Source organism: Hemitrygon akajei, chromosome 7, assembly GCF_048418815.1.
Source record: "Hemitrygon akajei chromosome 7, sHemAka1.3, whole genome shotgun sequence".
NCBI classification, from domain to species: domain Eukaryota; kingdom Metazoa; phylum Chordata; class Chondrichthyes; order Myliobatiformes; family Dasyatidae; genus Hemitrygon; species Hemitrygon akajei.
Genome location: NC_133130.1, coordinates 47,404,858 through 47,427,738, shown reverse-complemented (window position 1 = coordinate 47,427,738; position 22,881 = coordinate 47,404,858). Strand labels below are relative to the sequence as shown.

Here is a 22,881-nt window from a genome sequence, read left to right as displayed (position 1 = left end):
TACTATTATTATTTAGACCATAGCATAGCACAGAATAGACTCTTCAGCCAACAACGTCTGTACTAAACATGACATGAAATTGAACTAATCCCATTTGCCTACACCTGAGCCGTATTTCTCCATTCCTTGCATGTTCACATGTCTGTCTAAATGCCTCTTAAATGTCATTACTATATTGTCTTCCAGTACTCATGCACCCTCCCCAAATTCCCTGGCATCGCACTCCAGACATCGAACATTCTCTGTAAAAGATAAAAACCATGCCTCACTCACCTCCTTAACAATCTCTCTCATTTTAAAGATATGCCCTCTGGTATTTAATATTTGAAATATGAAAGGTATTACTAAAAGATTCTGATTCAAAATCTGATTTCCACTTAGCTGAAATCAGCGTATTTTGCAATAGTTTTGACTATGATTTTAATCATTGTTTTTAGGTTACGGAGGCTTACACGGAGTATGATTTTGGAAAAGTTATTCGCCTTATGCTAGCATTTATTAACAGAGAACTTTCAAACTTCTACTTCAGTATCATCAAAGATCGGTGTGTATAATATTTGCCATGGATTACATGCATTCTGTTTGTCAATCTGTCCTAAAATCATTATTCAGCAGATATTTCAAACTGTCTTCAACTCAGATTGAACAATGAAAGCAAACTAAGAGTGATAATTTCAATTCAACAAATGCTGAACTTCAGATAAAACTCTTTATAGTGATGGACTATACCATAAATATTCATTCCCCATCATATTCTCTTCATAACAATTAGGAGTGGATTCTATAATGTTTCAAAGTCAATGATCAATATATCTCTTATCAATCAGTGATGATGTGTGACTTTTTCTCTAACCTTCATTAATGGTGAAATTGCAGATAACAGAGGTCCTATTCAGTTGCTGCAGTTTATCCCATATACCAGCCTGCAACCACTAGTAGATAATGAGTCTGATGTCAGTGCCACCAGTCATGCTGCTAGTGCTTCTTGTTGAATGGAATTGAATTGACTTTATTACGTACATCCTTCATAAATGTGAGGAGTAAAAACCCTTAGGTTACATCTAAGATGTGCAATTTATAATAAATAGTATATACAACAGGACAGTCAATATAACATAGAAATACAGTTGTGTCAGCATGAATTAAGCAGTCTGATGGCCTGTTGGAAGAAGCTGTCCCAGAGCCTGTTGGTCCTGGCTTTTATGCTGCGGTACAGTTTCCCAGATGATAGCAGCTGGAACAGTTTGTAGTTGGAGTGATTCGGGTCCCCAGTGATCCTTCCTGGGCCCTTTCTATACACCTGTCTTTGTAAGTGTCCTGAATAGTGGGAAGCTCACATCTACAGATGCACTGGGCTGTCCGCAAAACTCTCCGCAGAGTCCTGAGATTGAAGGAAGTACAGTTCCCATACCAGACAGTGATGCAGCCAATCAGGATGCTCTCAATTGTGCCCCTGTAGAAAGTTCTTAGTATTTGGGGGAACTTAAAGCTGTTCACCCTCTCAACCCCAGATCCATTGATGTCAATAGTGGTTAGCCTGTCTCCATTCCTCCTGTTGTCCACAACCAGTTCCTTTGTTTTTGTGACATTGAGGGAGAGGTTGTTTCCTTGTCTTCACTGTGTCAGGGTAAGGACTTCTTCTCTGTAGGCTGACTCATTATTTTTTAGATTAGACCAACCTGTATCATGTTGTCAGCAAATTTAATTAGCAGGTTGGAGCTGTGGGTGGCGACACAGTCATGTGTATACAGAGTAAAGAAGGGGGCTTAGCACACAGTCCTGAGTTTCAGAGGGGCAGAGATGAGGGAGCCTATTCTTACCACCTACCGGTGATCTGACAGGAAGTCCAGCTACACATGGCAGGGTGAAGGCAGAGGTCTCTGAGCTTCTTGTCACGCCTGGAGGTAATTATGGTGTTGAATGCTGAACTGTAGTCCAAGAACAGCATCCTCACATAAGCATCCTTATTCTCCAGATGTGTAAAGGATGGTGTGTAGAGCTGTGGTTATTGTGATCTGTCGATTGGTTGTGTCAGTAGGCGAATTGTAGGGGGTCCAGTGTGGGTGGTAGCATGCTGTAGATGTAGTCCTTGACCAGCCTCTCGAAGCATTTGCTTATTATTGAGGTGAGTGCAACAGGATGCCAGTCTATTAGACGCGTTACTTTGGTCCTTTTAGGTACTGGAACAATGGTGGATGTTTTAAAGCAATAGGGCACTCTTCACTGGCAGAGGGAGAGATTAAAAATGTTTGATCTCTCTCTTGACTTGAACCTTTAAGTAACAATGGTATGAGCTACTTAGTGTGCATACTCAGCTTCCATATGGGTTTTATATCTAAATTCTGCTGATCTCTGGAACATTGATTATGGAACATCTGTGCAGTGCAGATTTGCTGAAAGTTAGGAGAGGTGGCTGAGCGTTCCCTTGTTCAGATGTGTGATTCGGTTTCCTGTTTGTCTTCCCCTGAGCCTTGTATCATAACACTAACCTGTCACAGGCTGGCATTAGCTACTTCATTAATAGGGATATTGAGTGAAGCTGAAAATAAATTTTCTAGATCATCTGGAGTTATTTGTTCAAGTATAGTCTCATTAAAATTGCAGATTGTACTGTGAAGATGAAAAGCATCCCAAGCGTCGATCATGTCAGACAGTATTAAGTGAAGCTTTAGATGTAATCACTCGTTCTGTAGCCCCAATTCTGCCTCACCTTGCAGAGGAAATATTCCAGCATCAATCAAACACAAAAGGTAAGCATTTTCATTACTGTTGTTGAAATCAATTTTGTTTTGCAATTAGTATTTTTGTATGATTTTGGTTATTGCTGATATTCTGAATACTTACCAAAAGTGAGATTAATATATTTTTGGTTATCTTTAGAGCCTTTGAGTGTGTTTCGCACTGGGTGGATAAAGACCAGTTCTGTTTGGAAGAAGCCCGGTATAGTGGAGGCTATTGAAGGTGCTTGTGCAATGAGAGAGAGCTTCTTGAGCTCTATACCTGGCAAAAATACATTAGAGTATGATGTAACCATCGTCATCGAGCCCAGTTTACTGCTAGAGTTGATGGAGGTAATTCCATCCTAATTTTGAAACCCTTGTAGTAATAGTATATATTTTTAAAACTTTTTAATTAAAACAAGAATAGAAATTAAATGTTATTGTGATCTATATTGTTATGAAACAACATTATGAATTGGCTGTCATTTATTGATATGGTGCTCATGATGAATATATGAGGGGTGATTGATAAGTTTGTGGCCTAAGGTAGGAGATGAGCTATTAACTTCAAACTTTCTGCAATTTCAGTCAAAGGTTTGAACTGCACGTGCATATAACGAGAACTGTATAACTCACCTCCTTCTACCTTAGGCCACGAACTTATCAATCACCCCTGCTGTGGACCACCTGAAGGTCCAAGACGCTCTCATTACTTGTACGTGCAGTTCAACTCTTTGAGTGATAATGCAGAAAGTTTGAAGTTAATAACTCATCTTCGTCTACCTTAGGCCACAAACTTATCAATCACTCCTGCTGTGGACCACTTCTACAAAGAGATCCATATGCTCCGTGACTGCCGGACATGTAGGAGGGGACTATGTTGAAATATAAATGTGCTAGCTTTTCTAAAATTGACTCCTTCCACCTTAGGCCACGAACGTATCAATCATCTCTCATATGTACAAGTGACAGACAGAGAAAGAGCCTAGCCATTCTAACTTGTACCATCAACACACAACTACAGTGCCTTTGGATAGATTTTCAGTACCATCTAGAACGTTCTTAACATTCAAATAGTTGGACTGAATCTGTTGAATTGGGGGTTAGTGGAGTTGGAGGTATAGTGTATTGTTACAAAGGAAGTAGCAATAAATGTTATGTTGGAGTACAGCTCATTATTTCACAGATCAAGCCTAGATTTTGATCCTAGTTTCCCTCATAAGAGAGCTCCTGTTTGAGTATTTATTTCTTGTCTTCAGCAATTACAGAGTGAGAAAACATCCAGTACTTCAGAACTGAATGAATTAATGATGGCATCAAGCACAACATTACTTACAAGTATTCCTCGTGACTTGCCTTCAGCAAAGGATCTGATTGAAGGAAAATTTGTGATCAATTTGGAAGGTAAAGCAGTTTGATACTATAAGCGTTTTCAATAAGGCATTATTTCTGAAGCTTAAGTTTTACTTGTGAAATTACATTTGAAAATTATTAGAATGAATAACTGAGATTATTAGATGAGTTTAACATCAAATATAGTGGTGAAGCCAATGTATAAATCAAAATAAGTTGCAATTTTCTCTTCTAAGACGTTTTTCATGTTTTAGCTAATTCATACATTGGAACAAGCACCAGAAATAGTAGTTGAGACATGCACATCAGGAATATTTAAAAGCCATCTAGATAAATATGTCCATGGATAGGAAAGGTTTAGAGGGCTGTACCAAACACTGATAGATGGGATTTAGCTTGCTGGGCAACACAGTTGGCATGGAGAACTTGAGTTAAGGGGCCTGTTTCCATATTATATGACTATGATCTTACTTTGAAAATGCTATTCACAATATATTATTCTCACAAGGTACTTTAATCTGCTTCAATATTAGTTAATTTACAATCATAAGTCCATAAGACATAGGAGCAGAATTAGGCCATACAGCCTACTGAGTCTACTCCACCAATCCGTCATAGCTGACTTATTATCCCTCTCAACCTCATTCACCTGTCTTCTTTCTGTAACCCTGGACACACTTACTAATCAAGAATCTATCTACCTCCTTTTTAAATGTACCCAATAACTTGGCCTGCACAGCCATCTGTGGCATTGAAATCTACAGATTCACCACTGTCTGACAAGAGAAATTTTTCTTCAGCTCTGTTCTAAAGGGATGTCCTTGTATTCTGAGGTTGTGTCCCTTAGTGCTAGTCTCCCCGACTATAGGAAACATCCTCTCCATGTCTACTCTATCTAGGCCTTTCAGTATTCAAAGGTTTCAATGAAATTTCCCATCCTCTTTCTTCTAAACTCCATCAAGTACAGACCCAGAGCCATCAAATGCTCATCACAGGCATAGAACTGGTTCTGAGTTCCGAATTTCATCAGTTTTTTTCCACTTTCTTTGAATATGTTGAGGGCGAAGTAGTTAAGGAGTTACGACTATGTCAACAGCTTACTGAGACTTGCATTTAAACTTACATTAGCCTATAATATTGAAATTATTACAATGCTTACTTAAACAAAACTAGCTCAGATTTTATTGGGCTAACACTTGTGGTGGTAAGTTTTTTTAAAAAAACAAGATTTCACTACTGATTTTCATTTACAACTTTAACAAATACTGGGAACTTAGTTTTTAATAAAAGAAAACTGAATGCAAGACCATATAAATTACAATTTTCATTGAGAAGGATAAAGTACTGCATTACCATTAACATAGCCTTAAAAGAATCAGTCTTTAGGATTGATTGTGAAATATTTTATGTTGAATAATTCCTGTTTTACTAACTGCATAGTATTGTATATTATGTTATTAGTCATGAACTCGAAGTACAATGCCTGGAAAATTGTATCAATAAGAGGAAAGAAAATCTTCATTGAATAAATATCTTTGAAATTCAAAAGTATGTTTAAATTTTGTATGTAATTTAAAACTTGATGTACAAAACAAAGGAATTAAACTAGTTATCAAACTATATTTAGCCTGTTGTCCAGCACAGTAATGTTAACTTGGGCTAAAAAGCTTTGTGTGTCAAATCGATAAAATGAGTTGTTGAAATGACAAAATTAATGGCATTTAAAGGCAGAGGGGGTGGACATGTCTGCTCAAATGTTTTAGCATTATTTTTCTCCTCCCACAGGAGGAACAGCACTGAAAGAAAGGAATGTTTCCAGTTTACATTGAAAATTTGATTAATTATTAATTGCTTGACAGGTGGCGCTATTATTGAGGAATCACCGTATGTTGTCATTGTTCAGCCTGCTGCCAAACAGAGATGTCCTCGTTGTAAAAAATACACATCAGATTCTGCACTGACTCCTTGCCCACGTTGTTTGGAAGTCATTGCGGGGAAGTGGAGCACGTAATTTGTATTCCATGAGAGGACAATTTATAAACATTGGAAGGAATGTGGACTTGTGGGTAATATGCAAAGCTTTTATTCAGAGGAAATCTACATTTTCACATCTACTGCCTCATTCCCTACTCTCCAATATTTAAAGATCCTATAAATAACTCTTCATTTATGGAGTCTGAATTCAAAGGACTTATTAAAAATCATTGTACTCTACGTATTTCTTCTGGTCAGCTCTTGAGCTGATGGACAGTAGAAAGATATTCTGTCAGATGTTTACGTAATATGTCAGTTAATTTGGGACAGAGTTCACAAAATTAAGCAAACTTCAATACGTCTGCTGTTGTGCACTGTGAAGATTGATCCATGTGAGTGGCTGATCAAATATCTCTAGTTTCGATTGTAATATCAAATGAGGTTAAAGTTTATATATTTTTGCTTTTTTAATAACATGTTCAAAGCATACATGTTATATGGCAGATGCCTGGATTACAAAAACAAAACACATGGTGACCTATAATTAAAAGTTAATACAGTTCCACTAATGTTTCTATTATATTTGTCATGCTGCAGTTTGAAGAATTGAGTTTAAATTAAAAGTAACTTTTTTGGATGAAAGAAACAATGACTTTTTTGAAAGCAATTATTGGTTAAACAGTAATTTTAATAAGCTGACTGGTAGCAAGTTTAATGTTTTAGTTTAGCACTGACCCAAAAACAATATACAGGCTGTAACCCAAGTTTATCAGTCATTTAGCAGGCCAAGCAGCGTTGAAGGAAAAGAGTACAGTCAATGTTTCAGGCCAAGACCCTTCAACAGGACTTGCCTCCTTGCCTGCCCATTGCCTCCAGCTGGTGCTCCTCCCCCTTTTTCTTTGCGAAGAAAAAGCATTTCAGGATGTATATTGTATACATTTCTCTGATATTAAATGTACCTTTGAAACTTTGACTAGGATTCCGCAGTACATTTGTCAATTAAGCAAAGAGCAGCTACTTTTAAAGGCTTAGGTATTGAATCTTCGCCAAAAGACAGATGAAGATGATATTCATAACATGATTATCACACTAGCTAGTGTCTTTAATTTTCAGACTGAAATATAAACTCTAAAGGAGAATTGTAGAGAAATATGTTACATTATCAGTAATCAAAGTATAGTGAGAGTCTTACCATTGTATTCAATAGGTTCAGCTAACCAGCTTGTTCAGGTAGTTAAATACTGCAAATATTTAAAATTCTTAGATAATGCAAAATAATTTTTTGCAGATGTAAATCAACTGGTTACATCAAATTTACCCTCTATAGTCATTTCTCTACAATTTTTAAACCAGCAAATTAGTATCGTATAGGCACAGCAACTTAGTTTTGGTACAAGTTTTTATTTAGAGGAATTATTTACAATCAGAGGTGGTGTCTACTGCTTAGTGTGGAAATATTTAACCACCCCTTAGTTATTATCCACATAGAAAGATACTGGTTTAGGGGAAAACTTGAAAGAATAGAAACATTTATCTTTTACATTAACAAAATAAACTACAATTTTGCCTTTATTTTAGTGACATACGGCATCATTAAATAAGTCATTACTATTCTTGGTGTGGTTCAGGTTAGTTAGTGCCTCAGAAAATTTGCAAAATGCTTGTATGTCCATCTTCAACAGTGAGGATTTAAAACCATAGATTTATGCTTGGTATAAATATCCAAAGATCACTTGCTATGCATTTCATTCACGACATTATACCTTAAGGTATAAACTTCCTTTAAGCTGCCACCTATTTTACATAGTTAAAGCAACACAGAGAATATTGCATCTTCTGAGACCAATACCATTTTAACAATAAATGAAAAAGCTGAAACAAAGCTTACTAGTGTGCAGCCTTGAACATGCATAGGTATTTGGGTACTAGAATAAGAATTTACAGATGGGTACTAAAAGTGTTAAATGTGAAACAGTCAGTAACATGATTATCTGTAACAAAATGACAAATATACATCAATGATCCAAACTTTTCCCAGCTGGTCAAATCTGGAAACCATCAACCACCTTAAATAAGACTCTTGTCACAATGATGAAATGGCATCAACCGCTTCTAACAGGTGCAGCACCAGGCTGTATTGCCCGTGGTTTTCAGGTAAGAGTTCTATCACCTTCCTCACCAATTGAGCTGTTGCTGCAATTGGCACATCTTTGTTTTCAAGATCCTGAGGATTCTGGAAGTCATACATAATGTGATTAATAAAAAGTAATAAATTCTTCTTTATTACATTGAAAGAGAAATGTTATTCTTCCCCAAACTAAGGGCAACACATTGAGAATATATTGAACAATATTTCAATGCAATCATAATTTCTTAAAACAGAAAAATGCATTATACATAAATTGTGTATGCCAAAATCAGATTAGTGATTTTTTGAAATAATTTTCATAAAAGAATTGGAATGCATGTTTTAACTCTTTTGTCATTTATTAGATGGAATATGTTACCTATACTTACCATTGCCTTAAGCCAAGTGCACAACATTGGAGGGAGTCTGGCCAGCAGTTCCATTCCCTCCTTGGTTTGAGTATGAAGTAAAGCATATGCAAGCCTCTGTCCAGTAAGCACAAGCAACTGGGATGCCAAGACCTCTTGATCATGAACTTGGAGAATTGCCTGAGCAGATGACAAAGAAAAAGTCAGTTCAAAAGACAGATTTATTCCATTCACTAACAAACTTTTAAAGCTTCAATCATACAACATTCATGGAAAATAGCCATTTCCCCAAATGTTCATCATTATATTTAAAAGCTTAATTACATCCTAATGCAAATTTTGGTTTTGTTCATTGCAATGGATGTAATATAGGCAACACAAATGCTCCAAGCTAACCCCTATATTAATCAACCAGAAACCAACCACCATATAAGACATTTAACTTCCCAGTCACTAACCTTTCCTGCACAAAGTTAATCACAAGGGATGATTATGCACTACATGTTCCCTTGAGATCACATAAGTAGTAATGCATTTTCCTTCCCCAGCCACAATTCTAGTCAGCCTTATGTACACTCAAAAGCCTGGTCCTCCATTATTGGGTTAGAGAATTTAATTAGTTATCCACAGCGTGTAACATTTCCTATAAAGTAAAACTGTAGATGCTGGAATTAATCCGCCATTCAAAATGTAAACCAGTTGCTTAATTCCAAAAGATCCCTGACCAAAACATTAACTGTGTTCTCTTTCCACAAATGCCAAATTCTCCCAACATTTTTGTCATTGTTAAATGTTTCCATTTCTGTTTTAAATAATCAAATCCTGATTCCCGTGCCTTTAAGATTTATAACACAAATGTTCAAATCATGAATTTGTTCCAGTGAAGGAGCACACCTAAACACCTGAGGCCAGATACCAGCCACATGCAAAGTCCTACCTGGTAGTAAATGCCGGGGTACAGATAATGGGAAAGTTAAGTGTCACTGCCTCAGATGATGGACATAGAAAACCTACAGCACAATACAGGCCCTTCGGCCCATGAAGCTATGCCGAACATGTCCCTATCTTAGAACTACCTTTACCTATAGCCCTCTATTTTTCTAAGCTCCATGTAGCCATCCACCACCGCCGCCGGCAGCCCATTCTCTTTACCACACTCTGCATAAAAAAAACCTACCCTGACATCTCCTCTGTACCTACTTCCAAGCACCTTAAAACTGTGCTCTCTTGTGCTAGCCATTTCAGCCCTGGGGAAAAGCCTCTGACTATCCACACGATCAATGCCTCTCATTAATGCACTATGCATTACCTGTATCATCAATGCACTACCTGTATGTACAATTTATATTTTCATTTATATTTATCATTATTATTGTTATGAGCAGAGAGACAACATCTGCCGGAAGTAAATTCCTTGTATGTGCATAGGTACTTGGCGATTAAAGTCTGATTCTGATTCTGATTATCTTGTATACCCCTATCAGGTCACCTCTCATCCTCTGTTGCTCCAAGGAGAAAAGTCCGAGTTCGCTCAACCTATTCTCATAAGGCATGCTCCCCAATCCAGGCAACATCCTTGTAAATCTCCTCTGCACCCTTTCTATAGTTTCCATGTCCTTCCTGTAGTGTGGCGACCAGAACTGAGCACAGTACTCCAAGTGGGGTTTAACCAGGGTCCTATATAGCTGCAACATTACCTCTCGGCTCCTAAACTCAATCCCACAATTGTTGAAGGTCAATGCACCATATGCCTTCTTAACCACAGAGTCAACCTGCATAGCAGCTTTGAGTGTCCTATGTATTCAGACCCCAAGATCCCTCTGATCCTCCATACTGCCAAGAGTCTTACCATTAATGCAATATTCTGCCATCATATTTGACACTTCAGATTTCCTAGCTATAACTTTCACTATTGCTAAACCTTAACATGCTGGTTGTGATATGTTTCAGTGTTCATGCATGCAACTTATACACAGTAGATTGTTCATAAAGAATATTAAACAATCATATGCCACTTAATTTTAATGCATGCCAAGGCCTCAATGACTAATACATCATTCATTTAAAACAAAAACTTAACAACAATGTTGAGTTGTAGTCTGTTCAGAAAAGGAGAGAAACCACTAGTCCCAAAAGTGTGGGCAACCTATGGTAGACGTAGCAGCTAGAAAAAAAGTAACCTGTCAACACTTACCTTGTCACTTCTAGAACCTCGTATGTCTTGATTTAACTAGATTACTTGTCATTCTTTTAAGCCCAAAAAGCAGAATCATTTTTAATCTCTGCCTACTGGAAAACTACAAACCAGGTGAATCTATTCTACTTTGTTTTCATCTGTGTCACCTTGTGTAATTGTATCAAGATTTTGTTATCCTTATTCACTAATTTCTTTGCAATAGAGGTGAATTGCTTCTTTGCTTGGTGTATCTATACATTGTTTTTGTACTTCAAGAACTAGTATAGTATTATCTTTCAGTATACCCACTTTAGCTAATTTCTCATCATTCCCCCCCCCCCCATCAGTCCTGTCAAAATGACTGACCTGACATTTTAAAAGCCTATTGTCTTTGCCAATTGAAACATATTTGAGTATAGCCATTTGATTTTCCTTGTGTAGAAATGGCAGTTTGAATTTAATGCATTTGCCTATTGTACAATATAGCCGGATAGTTGGGGAAAAACTGGCAAAACAGCAGGCTTTGCTGGCAACGGTCAAATAGACCCACTAGAATGAGTAATGATGCTAAATATCACAAAAGTCAGTAAAAACAAACAACATCTTCACCAAGAGGGGCTTAAAATTTCATACTTCTTCCTGGAACATTTAGATCAGGTCCAAGAGAATTAAAATTGAGAAGTTAGAAACAGCTATATCAGAGGTTTCAACAAGGAGAAACCGCCATCTCTTCATAAACACAACAAGGAGAAATCTCACAGTACTGTTTCAGATTACCTGGCTCACTGCCACCAAGTCATATGATTGAAAGTCCAAAGCTATATTTCTGAACTAGAGAACAACTTAGGCTGAAATGTACATGCACCGTTACGTGGCACCTTCAGAGCCAATCTTTCAGATTAGTGATTAAACTTTTTTTTGTTTTACAAAGGTGTTACAGTAAAGGAAATAATATTGGCTGTAGTAAGCTCTAGGTTAAGTAAGGAGTCAATTTGGGCTCTGTCTAAAGGAAGGCAAAGGTAGAGACTCATAGTGGTTTAAGAAATTGCAAGGCATTTCTGGTGGTGTGGTAAATTCGGGAAAATGGGATTAGTATAGATAGGCGAAAGGAAAACTATTACTATGCTCTATGACTCTGGATACTGTATTTCTTTACTTATCCATTTGAAATAATAACATTCTTACCTCTTCACCAATGTGGTCAATTCCATGACTGTATAGTTCACACACATGATGTCGTCGAATAACATCTTCATTTACTTGGAGGTTCTGAGACAGCTCTACTGCCACCGAGGGCCAGTCTTGCTCTTCATAAGATTGATGTTCAGCAGCATTCACAGTCCTTTGAGGTTTCACTAGTTCTTGGACTGCAGCACTGACTAATTTTATTAAGAACTGGAATACAATGAATACAGGTTACTGCATGGGAAAGTCACTAGATCTGGTGAAATGTTGGAAAAATTGATTTTTTTTTCAAAAATTGTGATAATTCAACATTTTACGTGTTGGAAGAGAGGCAACAGTTCTGGAACATTTGAAAGCATAACAGCTGATGAATAAAGCTGTATCTTTTGGAAAATGTGGTCTTTTCAGAATACTCTATGGCAAAAGAGTAAATCAGATTTGTGCTATGGATTCCGTCTGCTTAATTTAACTTGAGAGAGATTTGTATTTGAACTCTGATCCCCAAAATAAATTTGTTCCCAAGAAACTGCAGAATGAAATATTTTAATTCACCATCTTGTAGAATGTACATGCAACAGTTGTACAATCATGTCTTACAATATTTTAATAGTAGTTTCCAATACTTTTACACTAGAGTGTTACTGCAATATTTCTACCAACAGATGCAATTTATCAATTTCTAATGAACACAAGATTAATGAGCCATTTCTGCAAAGATCTTACTACCTGTTGCCTGAGGGAGATGATGTTAGGGTCCATATCACCACTTGGCAACAATTGAATTGAAGTCAACTCCTTGAAAAATGCATTTTTGCCCTAAAGATAAATACAGAACAATATAGTTGAGATATTCGTTGTCCACACAGTTAGATGCAATATTCCACTTACACTTCAAAATGATGCACAAAATAAAAATTAGATTATAAATTAAGGCAACAACTTACAAATTTCATAATTGTCTTAGATAACATGAATTTAGTACAATAGTTGCCTGACCATGGGGAAAAAATAAAAGTATTAGATGTACTAATGTAATTTCTGGAGTGTAGACTTTAAAATATTGTTTTAAATGCATACCGAGTAATAGTATTTACGTTTATAAACAATAAACAAGAAATCATTACCTGGCAAGTATCATACCTTACTATCAAATAGACTAAATATTTTGACAGATTTTATTCCAAAAAGCATTATTCCATGCATAACAACAATCAGAATGTAGTGGTGTTCAGCTAATGGATAATGAACATGTCTTTGTTCTAGAGCCAGATCCACAATTGATGTTGGACCCTCTATAGCTGACCAGGTGTCTTCTATCTCCAGAATTGGCTCCTTCATCTCATCACTTCTAATTTCAGCCTAAAACAAATTTCCAAAAGTACAACATGAGGCGTGCATAATTTTATACCACTTATATAAATTATACAGAACAGGCCGCTCATTCCAGCAGGTCTCTTTATCACTTTTAATCTCTTCAACTTTCATGTCATTCTCATCAGTCCCTCAATTACAGGTAATATTTAGAAAACCACAATCCCCAGTACAATAACTCTTTTTAATTGATATTCTGATACTATTAAGTTATCTTAGCTCAAATTCATCAATAAATTGCAAGAATCTGGTCGTCTAAATACCAAGAATGCAAGGAAGATGATTTTGAGGTACTTTTATTTCTTGGATGACTAAAGAGTAAAAGGAAGGTTTTTTTCTGATTCTACAATAGTTTATCTGTATATTGAAAAGCACTATGCCTTAAACGATAAAGTTGTTTAAAATACATTAACCTGTTGCATTACCTCCATTAAAGTTTGAATCAGCAGTGAACAAGAACCAAGGAAAGAAGTCATGGCCGTGTCACTCATGCCCACATCCTTAACAGAGAAGAAGCTTATGATTATAAAAAGTACAAGCATAGAAAAAAAAATAGATCAACTTGGGGCTCATTGTTGCTATCACCCTTTAACCCAATTGAAAAATCAAATGGATGCATCACCTGCCTTCAAGCTTCTGCTGGTAGCTTTAGAAAGATTGTCAAGTGCACTAAGCACTCATTGAGAGAAAGTGGCTGCATTTCCTGCCACTTCCTCAATATATAAAATTGAATTGTGAAGAACTGAGAAAGCTAAAAACACCATCTCACTGGAACTGGATACAGGAGCAAAGTTATTCCAAACCTCATCACCATGAGTTGCTTCCCCCTCCTAGGCATACGTCTTGTGCATTTCCAAAAATAAAATGAGCGCCTGCCACAGAGTTACATGTGTAACCATGGGAATACTTAAGAGATCAAGGTCTGTTAACATTCAGGATGTTTTAACGGTGGTCTGATATTAAAATTACCATTAAAAATTGGAATTAAACCAGAGTTGAGGAGAACTCCTCCACATAATTAGTGACTGATAAACATAAAATAAAAACAAAACAAGGGAATGATCAAGATTGAGACTGGCCTTTGAAACACAAACACGAAATCTGCAGATGCTGGAAATTCAAGCAACACACACAAAATGCTGGTAGAACGCAGCATCTATAGGAAGAAGTACAGTCAACGTTTTGGGTCGAGACCCTTCGTCAGGACTAACTGAAAGAAAAGATAGTAAGAGATATGAAAGTGGGAGGGGGAGGGGGAAATCCGAATGATAGGAAACAGGAGGGGGAGGGATAAAGAGCTGGAAAGTTGATTGGCAAGAGGGATACACAGCTGGAGAAGGGAAGACAGATCATAGGTGCTCTGTCCACCAGAGAAAGCAGGACCTCCCAGTAGCCACACATTTTAATTCCACGTCCCATTCCCATTCTGATACGTCTATCCATGGCCTCCCTCTACTGTCAAGATGAAGCCACACTCAGGTTGGAGGAACAACACCTGATATTCTGCCTGGGTAGCCTCCAACCTGATGGCATGGACATTTTGATTTCTCTAACTTCCATTAATGTCCCTCCTCCTCTTCTTACCCCATCCCTTAGTTGTTTATTTATTTATTCCTCTCTCTCTCTCTCTCTCTTCCCCCCCCCTTTCTCTTTCTGCCCCTCTCACAATCACTCCTTCCCTGTTCTCCATCTCCCTCTGGTGCTTCCCTCCCTCTTTCTTTCTCCCTAGGCCTCCCGTCTCATGATCCTTTCCCTTCTCCAGCTGTGTATCCCTTTTGCCAATCAAATTTCCAGCTCTTAGCTTTATCCCTCCCCTTCCCGTCTTCTCCTATCATTTTGGATTTCCCCCTCCCCCTCCACTTTCAAATCTCTTACTATCTCTTCTTTCAGTTAGTCTTGACGAAGGGTCTCGGCCGGAAACGTCGACAGTGCTTCTTCCTATAGATGCTGCCTGGCCTGCTGCGTTCCACCAGCATTTTGTGTGTGTTGCCTGGCCTTTGAAATTTGTGTTTCTTTCAAGCAGAGGGATAGGATCAAATTGAAGAGATTTGGGGGGAAAAAAGAGAACTAGAATGTCTCCAAATTAACTAGTTAAGCCTTGGGTTCAGACTGACTCTACAAAAGTTGACAATATTCACTGATATTCAGCACTTAGCGCTAGCTTTGAAATGGAAAACCTGGAAATGACAAATCCTCATAAGTAGTCACAGTAGGTGATCTGGAATATCAGTCAGGGGTTTTGTTCCAGCTATTAAACTAAACACAGGCAAAGCAATAATAGGACCGATAGCAAAGTGCAGTTCTTCAAACAAAGAATATATCTGGATAATAATTTTTAATTATTAAACATCTACAAAGCAAGCTTAATAAATGTACTTATAGAACACAAAGCAACTCATACATGTTCAAACACAATGATATATAACTGTGCAGTAATTTATGTATACCACATCAAGGATTCAACCATGAAAATACAGTTTGTAGGCTTCAGTCAAATTTTAAGATGGGGTCTGCAATGGCATACTACATATGATATTTCACAGTGAACTGAACTCTGATACTACAGTTCACCTTGGACCCTCTTCAAATACAAGGGAATTTCCCCATTTTTCAGTTCAAGTAACAAGAAAAGGAAATGCAAAGGAAACCAATAAAGATTAGCTGGGCCAAATAGCATACCAAAATCTTAATCCAATACTCACTCTTCTGCAGAGTCTGTCTTTTGGTGCCTTCCCAACCTAGCAAAAAGAACAATTAATTTTAGTACACTCCTTCATGATTAAGTTGACGAGAAATTACATTTAGCCAGCCTTGAGATTAAGGTATTTCTTTGTAATGCCAGAAGAAGTAGGAAGGTGTTGCAGCAATTGAAGATTTTAATAGTAACAATAAATCTTTCAATTCCTTAGATAAAACAAACTCACATGCATCAGTTAACCTTTGCACATGTTGATTTGATTTCAGTACATGTAAACTCAGTCAGCTCATCATGGGCACTAACCTCCCCAGCATCAAGGACACCATCAAAAGACAATGTCTTAAAAAAGTAGCATCCATCTCCAAGGACCCCCAACACCCAGTGCATGCCCTCCTTTCTTTACTATCATCAAGAAGGTACAGGACCCTGAAGACACACACTCTACATTTCAGGAACAGCTTCTTCCCCTCCATCATCAAATTTCTGAATGGACAGTGAATACATGTAAACTACTTCACTATTTTTTCTGTTTTTTACACTACTTATTTAATTTTTAATATAGACATTTTAATTTATAGTTTAATTTTACAACATATGACAATGATATTAAACCTGATTCTGAACTTCTACATCAATTAAAAATCAATACCTGAATGTTTAAACACGTTTTGTTTTTACTTTGCTCCATGGCAAAGGACATGGTAAATCTGCGAATTTACTTATATTATGCATAAAGAGCAGTTTGCAAAAAAAGTAATAATAATTTAAAAGCATCCTATCACTGAAACAGGAGGATGTTCCAATTTGACACAGGCTGCACAGACCCAATATCCCTTGTTTCTGGATTACAATCCAAACCACTGTTGGCATTGTTATTGTTGAAGGGAATACTGTGAACAATCTGAAGTCAATACATCGTTAGTCTCCTTACTAAGTGCTAGTTACTCTAATTTTGAAATAAGCATGTCCATGTACATAACAATAAACAGTGAAACATATTTCCACAGATCACCAAGGTCAACAACATAAAGATATCTTTATGCCAACAACAGAAATCAAATTTTCAACTTCTTTGGGAGTTATTACTGCTCTTCCAAAGCATTTCCAATTTTCTAATTTATAATCACACTGATATTTTCTAAAATGCAAGGGAACAACAGTTTCTGGTATCCATCTGACATGTTTTCTTCATAGATCAGAAAACAGAATAAAAGTTGGGGCATTATATTGTAACTTTACAAACCAATGGGTAGACTGCAGTTGGTTAACATAGTTAGAAAGGATGTAATTATGTTAGAAAGAGTGCAAAGGACTTTTACCAGGATGCTGCCTAGACTGGAGGATTTCAGCTGTTGAGGGGGGTGGGGGTGCAGATTGGATAGTTTGGGTTTCTTTTTCCTGGAAGGAAGGAGGTCAAGAGTGTTCTGATAAAGATAATTAAGAGGAATAGAGAGGGTAAATAGAATCTTATTCCCCCATGGTTGACATATCAAAAAAAAGAGAGGCTAGTTTTCAGCTGAGTGTAGGAAGTTTTAAAGGGGATTTAAGAGGATTGTTTTTATTTAAGGAAACAAAGTGGCTAATATCTGGAAATCACTGGCAAAAGAGCTGGTAGATTCAGATACAATTACTGTATTTAAGAGACATTTATAATAGGTAAGGCCTAAAAAGATTTGTACAGCATGTGGACAAACGGGATTAAGGTAGATGGGCAAAAAGCTCAACATGGACACATTGTGCCAAAGGACCCATTTCTGTACTGTACAGTTCCGGGGTTCTATTTACAAGTCCACAAAATAAGCTTGAGATTTGAACATTATCTGTTTCAGCAGATTGTTTGGTGCTTTAGGCTAACATGGTAACACTGCCACTTTTCCTTTTTTATTTTTGTGTTCTATGCAGTTCTTTAGATTCACTTTTATTTCACTTACCCCTAATGCACAACTAGTATTCCAAGGTGAGATATTAAACATCCTATTTAAATATAAACATCTACAAAAATCTTTCACAAACAAACGAAACTCTGTATATCCTGGAAATCCAGAGTAACACGCACAAAATGCTGGAGGTTTTAAAGGCAGCATCTATGGAGAAGAATACGGAGTTGATGTTTTGTACTGAGACCTTTCATCAGAACAGAATTTTTCTGTTTGTCTTGGGATGCCATTCCTGCAATAAATTTTAGAACCAGCAGGAGCATTGTATAGAATAGGCATTAATCAATTTGTATCTTGAACATAAGGGCAATTATTTTACAAGCTGGCCCAGCTTTTACCTTATCCATTAGGTAAGCAGCAGCTGACAGCCTCTTTACAATAAAAGTATTCCACATCATTACAGCAATACCTGCAAAGAGGAGAGTACAAATGCTTTGATCTCATCCAAAGAATACATGAACATTATGCAAATTAGAAAACCAAAATATTTTAGATTTTATGCCAAAAGCTTGAAATTCTATATTTAGAACTGAAACTACTGCAAAGTTACAATTCAAATCCAATACACAGGCACATGAATGTGACAGTGGAACTGCAAACTCTGTGCCAGAATAGAACTATTCTCTAAGTTTTCCATGTTTTGTTATGGTTCAGTAACTATTCTTGCAATTTAATAATTTATATTTCTTACAGAATATAAGGAATATTCCATATTGCATAATAATAAGGAATAATTAAGGAATAATTTTACCCCAGTATGATTACAGTCCAAATCATTTCAGAAATTCCAGTGGGTCCATCTTTTTGGTTCCTGAACCTACTTTAGTCTCCAATCTGTCACTCAGATTTAAATACACCTATGAAATATTTTACTGTATGAGCCTTGCCCTGATCTGAGCAGATAACACCAGCCTTCCAAATCAATGTAATCCTCCAGCCAATATAGATTGTTACTCACATTTAATGGAGACAGAAACTACCAGTATTCAAAAGTTACCAATAAAAAAAAACAAAATAATTATATATTTGCATTGCCATTGGAACTATTCCAATTGCTGGTGAGGCCTCAGGGTACTTGGAAGCACATGATAAAATTGGCTGTAGTCAGCATGACTTTTCTCAAAGGAAAACCTTGCCGGAGAAATCTGTTGGAATTGTTTAAAGAAATAACAAGCAGGATAGACAAAGGAGAATTGGTTTGTGTTGTGCACTTGGATTTTCAGAAGGCCAATGACAAATGCCACATGAGGCTGCTTAACAAGCAATAAACCCATGGTATTACAGGAACGATTCTAGCATGGATAAAGCAAGCATTGGCTGATTGGCAGGAGGCAGAGTGGGAATAAAGGCAGCCTTTTCTGGTTGGCTGACAGTGACTAGTGTGTTCCACAGGGGTCTATGTTGGGACTGATTCTTTTTACGTTATATGTCAATGATTTGGATGATGGAATTGATGGCTTTGTTGTAAAGTTTACAGACGATAAACTTGCCCCTCGGTGGAGGGGCGAGCAGATAGTTTTGAGGAAGTAGAGAGGCTACAGGAGGACCTAGACAAATGAGAATGGGCAAAGAAATGCCAGATGGAATACAATGTTGGGAAGTGTACAGTCATACACTTTGGTAGAAGAAATGAAAGGGTTGACTACCTTCTAAGTGGAGAGAAAATGTTAAAAAATCATATGCAAAGGGTCTTCGGAGACTTTGTGCAGGATTCTCTAAAGGTTAATTTGCAGGTTGAGTCTGGTGAGGAAGGCAAATGCAATGTTAGCATTTATTTCAAGAGGACTAGAATATAAAAGCAAAGATGGAATGCTGAGACTTTATAAAGCACCGGTGAGTCCTCACCTGGAGTACTCTGAACAGTTTGGACCCCTTAGAAAGGATGTGCTGAAACTGGAGAGGGTTCAAATGAGGTTCACGAAAATGATTCCAGGATTGAATGCTTGTCATATGAAAAACATCTGATGGCTCTGGGTCTGTATTCATTAGAATTCAAAAGAATGCGGGGTGACCTCATTGAAACCTATCAAATGCTGAAAAACCTTGATGGAGTAGATATGAAGAGGACGTTTCCTATGGTGGGAGAGTCTAAAACCAGAAGACACAGCCTCAGAATAGATGGACATCCTTTTAGAGTGTAATGTTAAAATTGTACAAGGCATTGGTAAGGCCAAATTTGGAGTATTGTGTACAGTTCTGGTCACCAAATTATAGGAAAGATGTCAACAAAATGGAGATAGTTACAGAGAAGATTTACTAGAATGTTACCTGGGTTTCAGCACCTAAGTTACAGAGAAAAGTTGAACAAGTTAGGTCTTTATTCTTTGGAGCATAGAAGGTTGAGGGGGACTTGATAGAGGTATTTAAAATTATGAGGGGGATAGATAGAGTTGACGTGGATAGGCTTTTTCCATCGAGAGTAGTGGAGATTCAAACAAGAGGACATGAGTTGAGAGTTAGGGGGCAAAAGTTTATGGGTAACACAAGGGGGAATTTCTTTACTCAGAGAGTGGTAGCTGTGTGGAACGAGCTTCCAGTAGAAGTGGTAGGAGGCAGGTTCGGCATTGTCATTTAAATTAAAATTGGATAGGTATATGGACAGAAAGGAATGGAGGGTTATGGGCTGAGTGCAGGTCAGTGGGACTAGGTGAGAGTAAGCATTCGGCACGGACTAGAAGGGCCGAGATGGCCTGTTTCCGTGCTGTAATTGTTATATGGTTATATGGAGATGAGGAGGAATTTCTTTAACCAGAGAGTGGTGAATTTGTGAAATTCTTTGCCATAGGTAGCTGTGGAGGCCAAGTGTTTATGAATATTTAAGACAGAGTTTGTTAGATTGTTGATAACAGATAATGGACTGTTCAGCAACAGTCTGCTGCCCCAATTAAGCAATATAGTGTCCCAAATAAAGAAAGGGAATCCCAGCTATTTTCTTGATTAGTTTTTGCTCTTTTGCTCCAATTAACCAGAATCCACTGTATATACTTTTATCACCTTCGTATTTATTTATAACTTATCTCCTTCATAATTTGCTACTACACAAGATGTGTACAAAAATTTTACCATTTCATTGCAAGTGGTTTAAAATGCTGCAGAAATCAAGTACAGGATTCTGTAACCTCTATATTACATTCTGTCATCAGGAAATTTCCTGCAATCAAATCCTAAAGGCAGGACTGGACTCAAAGTGTCGACTGTCTCTTTGCCTCCACAGAAGCTGACTGACCCATTGAGTTTCTTTAGCAGCTTGTTATTTGCAACACTTCTAAGGAACTTGGAGAAATGAGACTGACAATGGAATGAAAAGCTCCTTATTATGCAAGGCCATGCTTCAATTCACAGGAAGCAGGAAAATGAATTTCTCTGCTTGAATAAATATTTCAATGCAAACATCAGAGGGTATATGTACAAAATTAAGGGAGGTAAGTTTAGGGGAGACATCAGGGGTAAGTGTTTTTTTACACAGAGGATTGTGAGTGCCTGGAATGACTTGCCAGGGATGGTGGTGGAGGCTAAAACATTAGGGGTATTTAAGAGCCGCTTGGACAGGCACATGGATGAAAGAAAAATAGAGGGTTATGGGGTTGTGTGGGTTTAGTACTTCTTTTTAAGGATTATATGGGTCAGCACAACATGGAGGGCTGAAGGGCCTGTACTGTTCTATGGTTCTAATGATGCCCAAATAACAACCAAATCAGGATATTAATTGCATAACTAATTTAGCCATCCATTCCCAGATCAGATAAACCAGATAAGATCACTCTCCTCTACTGAAGCCACTCATTGCCCCATAGTCATCATGAAGAGTAATAATGGCCCGTGTTTGTCTTCTCTGATTAATTTTAGTCTCCCAATTCCCTGACAGTTTTGAGCTCTGAAAGACCTCTTTAATGAAGTATAGGAGTCCTTGTAAAGACTGAACTCAACTCTTTTCCAAGCCTTAGCTAAGTACTTAAATTATACATGCAGAATTTGTGGGGTGTTTTTGTGGTAACATGACATGTACTAACCCCGCTGAACATGACCGTTGGCAATGCATTTCAAATGATCCACAGATCTGCTCAAAAATCGGCCTTCCTAGAAATGAAGAGAAAGCAGAAACTGAAACCATAGCTCTCATCTGACTTTAAAACCACAAGAGCCATTATGAAATATTCAAGTACTAATTTCATTAGATTATCAAAATATAAATGCTAAGCAAAGTATAAATGCTGAGTATTTAAAGCCCTCAAATTACAATATTAAACTCTAGTATACTTTCAAAACCACATATTAAAGGACAAGAGTTGAACAAAATTAACAGAATTGATCAAAATCAATGTGCACTTATTTTCTTTAATGAAAAAAAATCACAAATCATTTCATATCACACTGAACCACAGGTAAAGGTGCAAGGAGTAGAATCAATAGTTTAATGAGTGAATGTTTCAAAGTAGGAGGGATTTATGGAAATATTCCAATTCTTAGCGTACACTTAAGTTAATGACACAGCAAAGAAGAGGACTCAGAATGACAATAATTGCACAAGAAATTACAGCTAAAGGAATGTGAACATCCAAGTTTTCTGATAGAACAAAGATTTGGAGAGCAGGTATTGTTAAGGTTAACTAGGACTCAGAGTACGGCATAAGAACATTGATGATTGGTTGGCAGGACAAGATAAAAGCAAAGTTTTATATGAATTGGTGATGAACCATCATGGAATGTGGAAGGCTGGCTAAGATTTGGCGACGCAGATGTATAAACGTATGACTTCCAGGATGGAAGCAAGTAGCCTTGGTGATAAATGAAAATGGGTTTTGAGGTTCCGCTCAAAGGAGGGAACAGATTTTAAATAATTTAGTTAAACTAAAGGGCAGCCAAAAAGAGAAATGGAATTTATCTTTTTCTTTGAGCAAGGGTAATGGTAATGGTGTTCCTATTGTCTAAAGAAAAGAAATAACTTTCATGAGTGAAACTCATAATTACTTT

General features: G+C 37.2%; 2 protein-coding genes across 3 annotated transcripts in view; one reads left to right on the top strand and one right to left on the bottom strand.

The window, feature by feature from the left end:
• The window catches only part of iars2 (isoleucyl-tRNA synthetase 2, mitochondrial), a 103,816-nt gene extending 96,796 nt beyond the window's left edge, over window positions 1-7,020 (top strand). The window contains exons 19-23 of the mRNA XM_073050795.1: window positions 438-544; window positions 2,605-2,750; window positions 2,881-3,071; window positions 3,980-4,124; window positions 5,933-7,020. Coding sequence (XP_072906896.1) covers window positions 438-544; window positions 2,605-2,750; window positions 2,881-3,071; window positions 3,980-4,124; window positions 5,933-6,084 — 741 coding nt within the window. The 3' untranslated portion in view covers window positions 6,085-7,020. The remainder of the gene's footprint in view (window positions 1-437; window positions 545-2,604; window positions 2,751-2,880; window positions 3,072-3,979; window positions 4,125-5,932) is intronic.
• A 408-nt stretch (window positions 7,021-7,428) lies between these two features.
• rab3gap2 (RAB3 GTPase activating protein subunit 2 (non-catalytic)) overlaps window positions 7,429-22,881 on the bottom strand; it is an 88,693-nt gene continuing 73,240 nt past the window's right edge. For both annotated transcript variants that reach the window (XM_073050794.1, XM_073050793.1), the window contains 9 exons: window positions 21,921-21,987; window positions 18,249-18,319; window positions 15,978-16,013; window positions 13,701-13,775; window positions 13,045-13,263; window positions 12,631-12,720; window positions 11,905-12,114; window positions 8,565-8,723; window positions 7,429-8,280 (listed from right to left, as the gene is read on the bottom strand). In XM_073050794.1, the coding sequence (XP_072906895.1) occupies window positions 8,131-8,280; window positions 8,565-8,723; window positions 11,905-12,114; window positions 12,631-12,720; window positions 13,045-13,263; window positions 13,701-13,775; window positions 15,978-16,013; window positions 18,249-18,319; window positions 21,921-21,987 (1,077 nt within the window). In that variant the 3' untranslated portion in view covers window positions 7,429-8,130. The remainder of the gene's footprint in view (window positions 8,281-8,564; window positions 8,724-11,904; window positions 12,115-12,630; window positions 12,721-13,044; window positions 13,264-13,700; window positions 13,776-15,977; window positions 16,014-18,248; window positions 18,320-21,920; window positions 21,988-22,881) is intronic.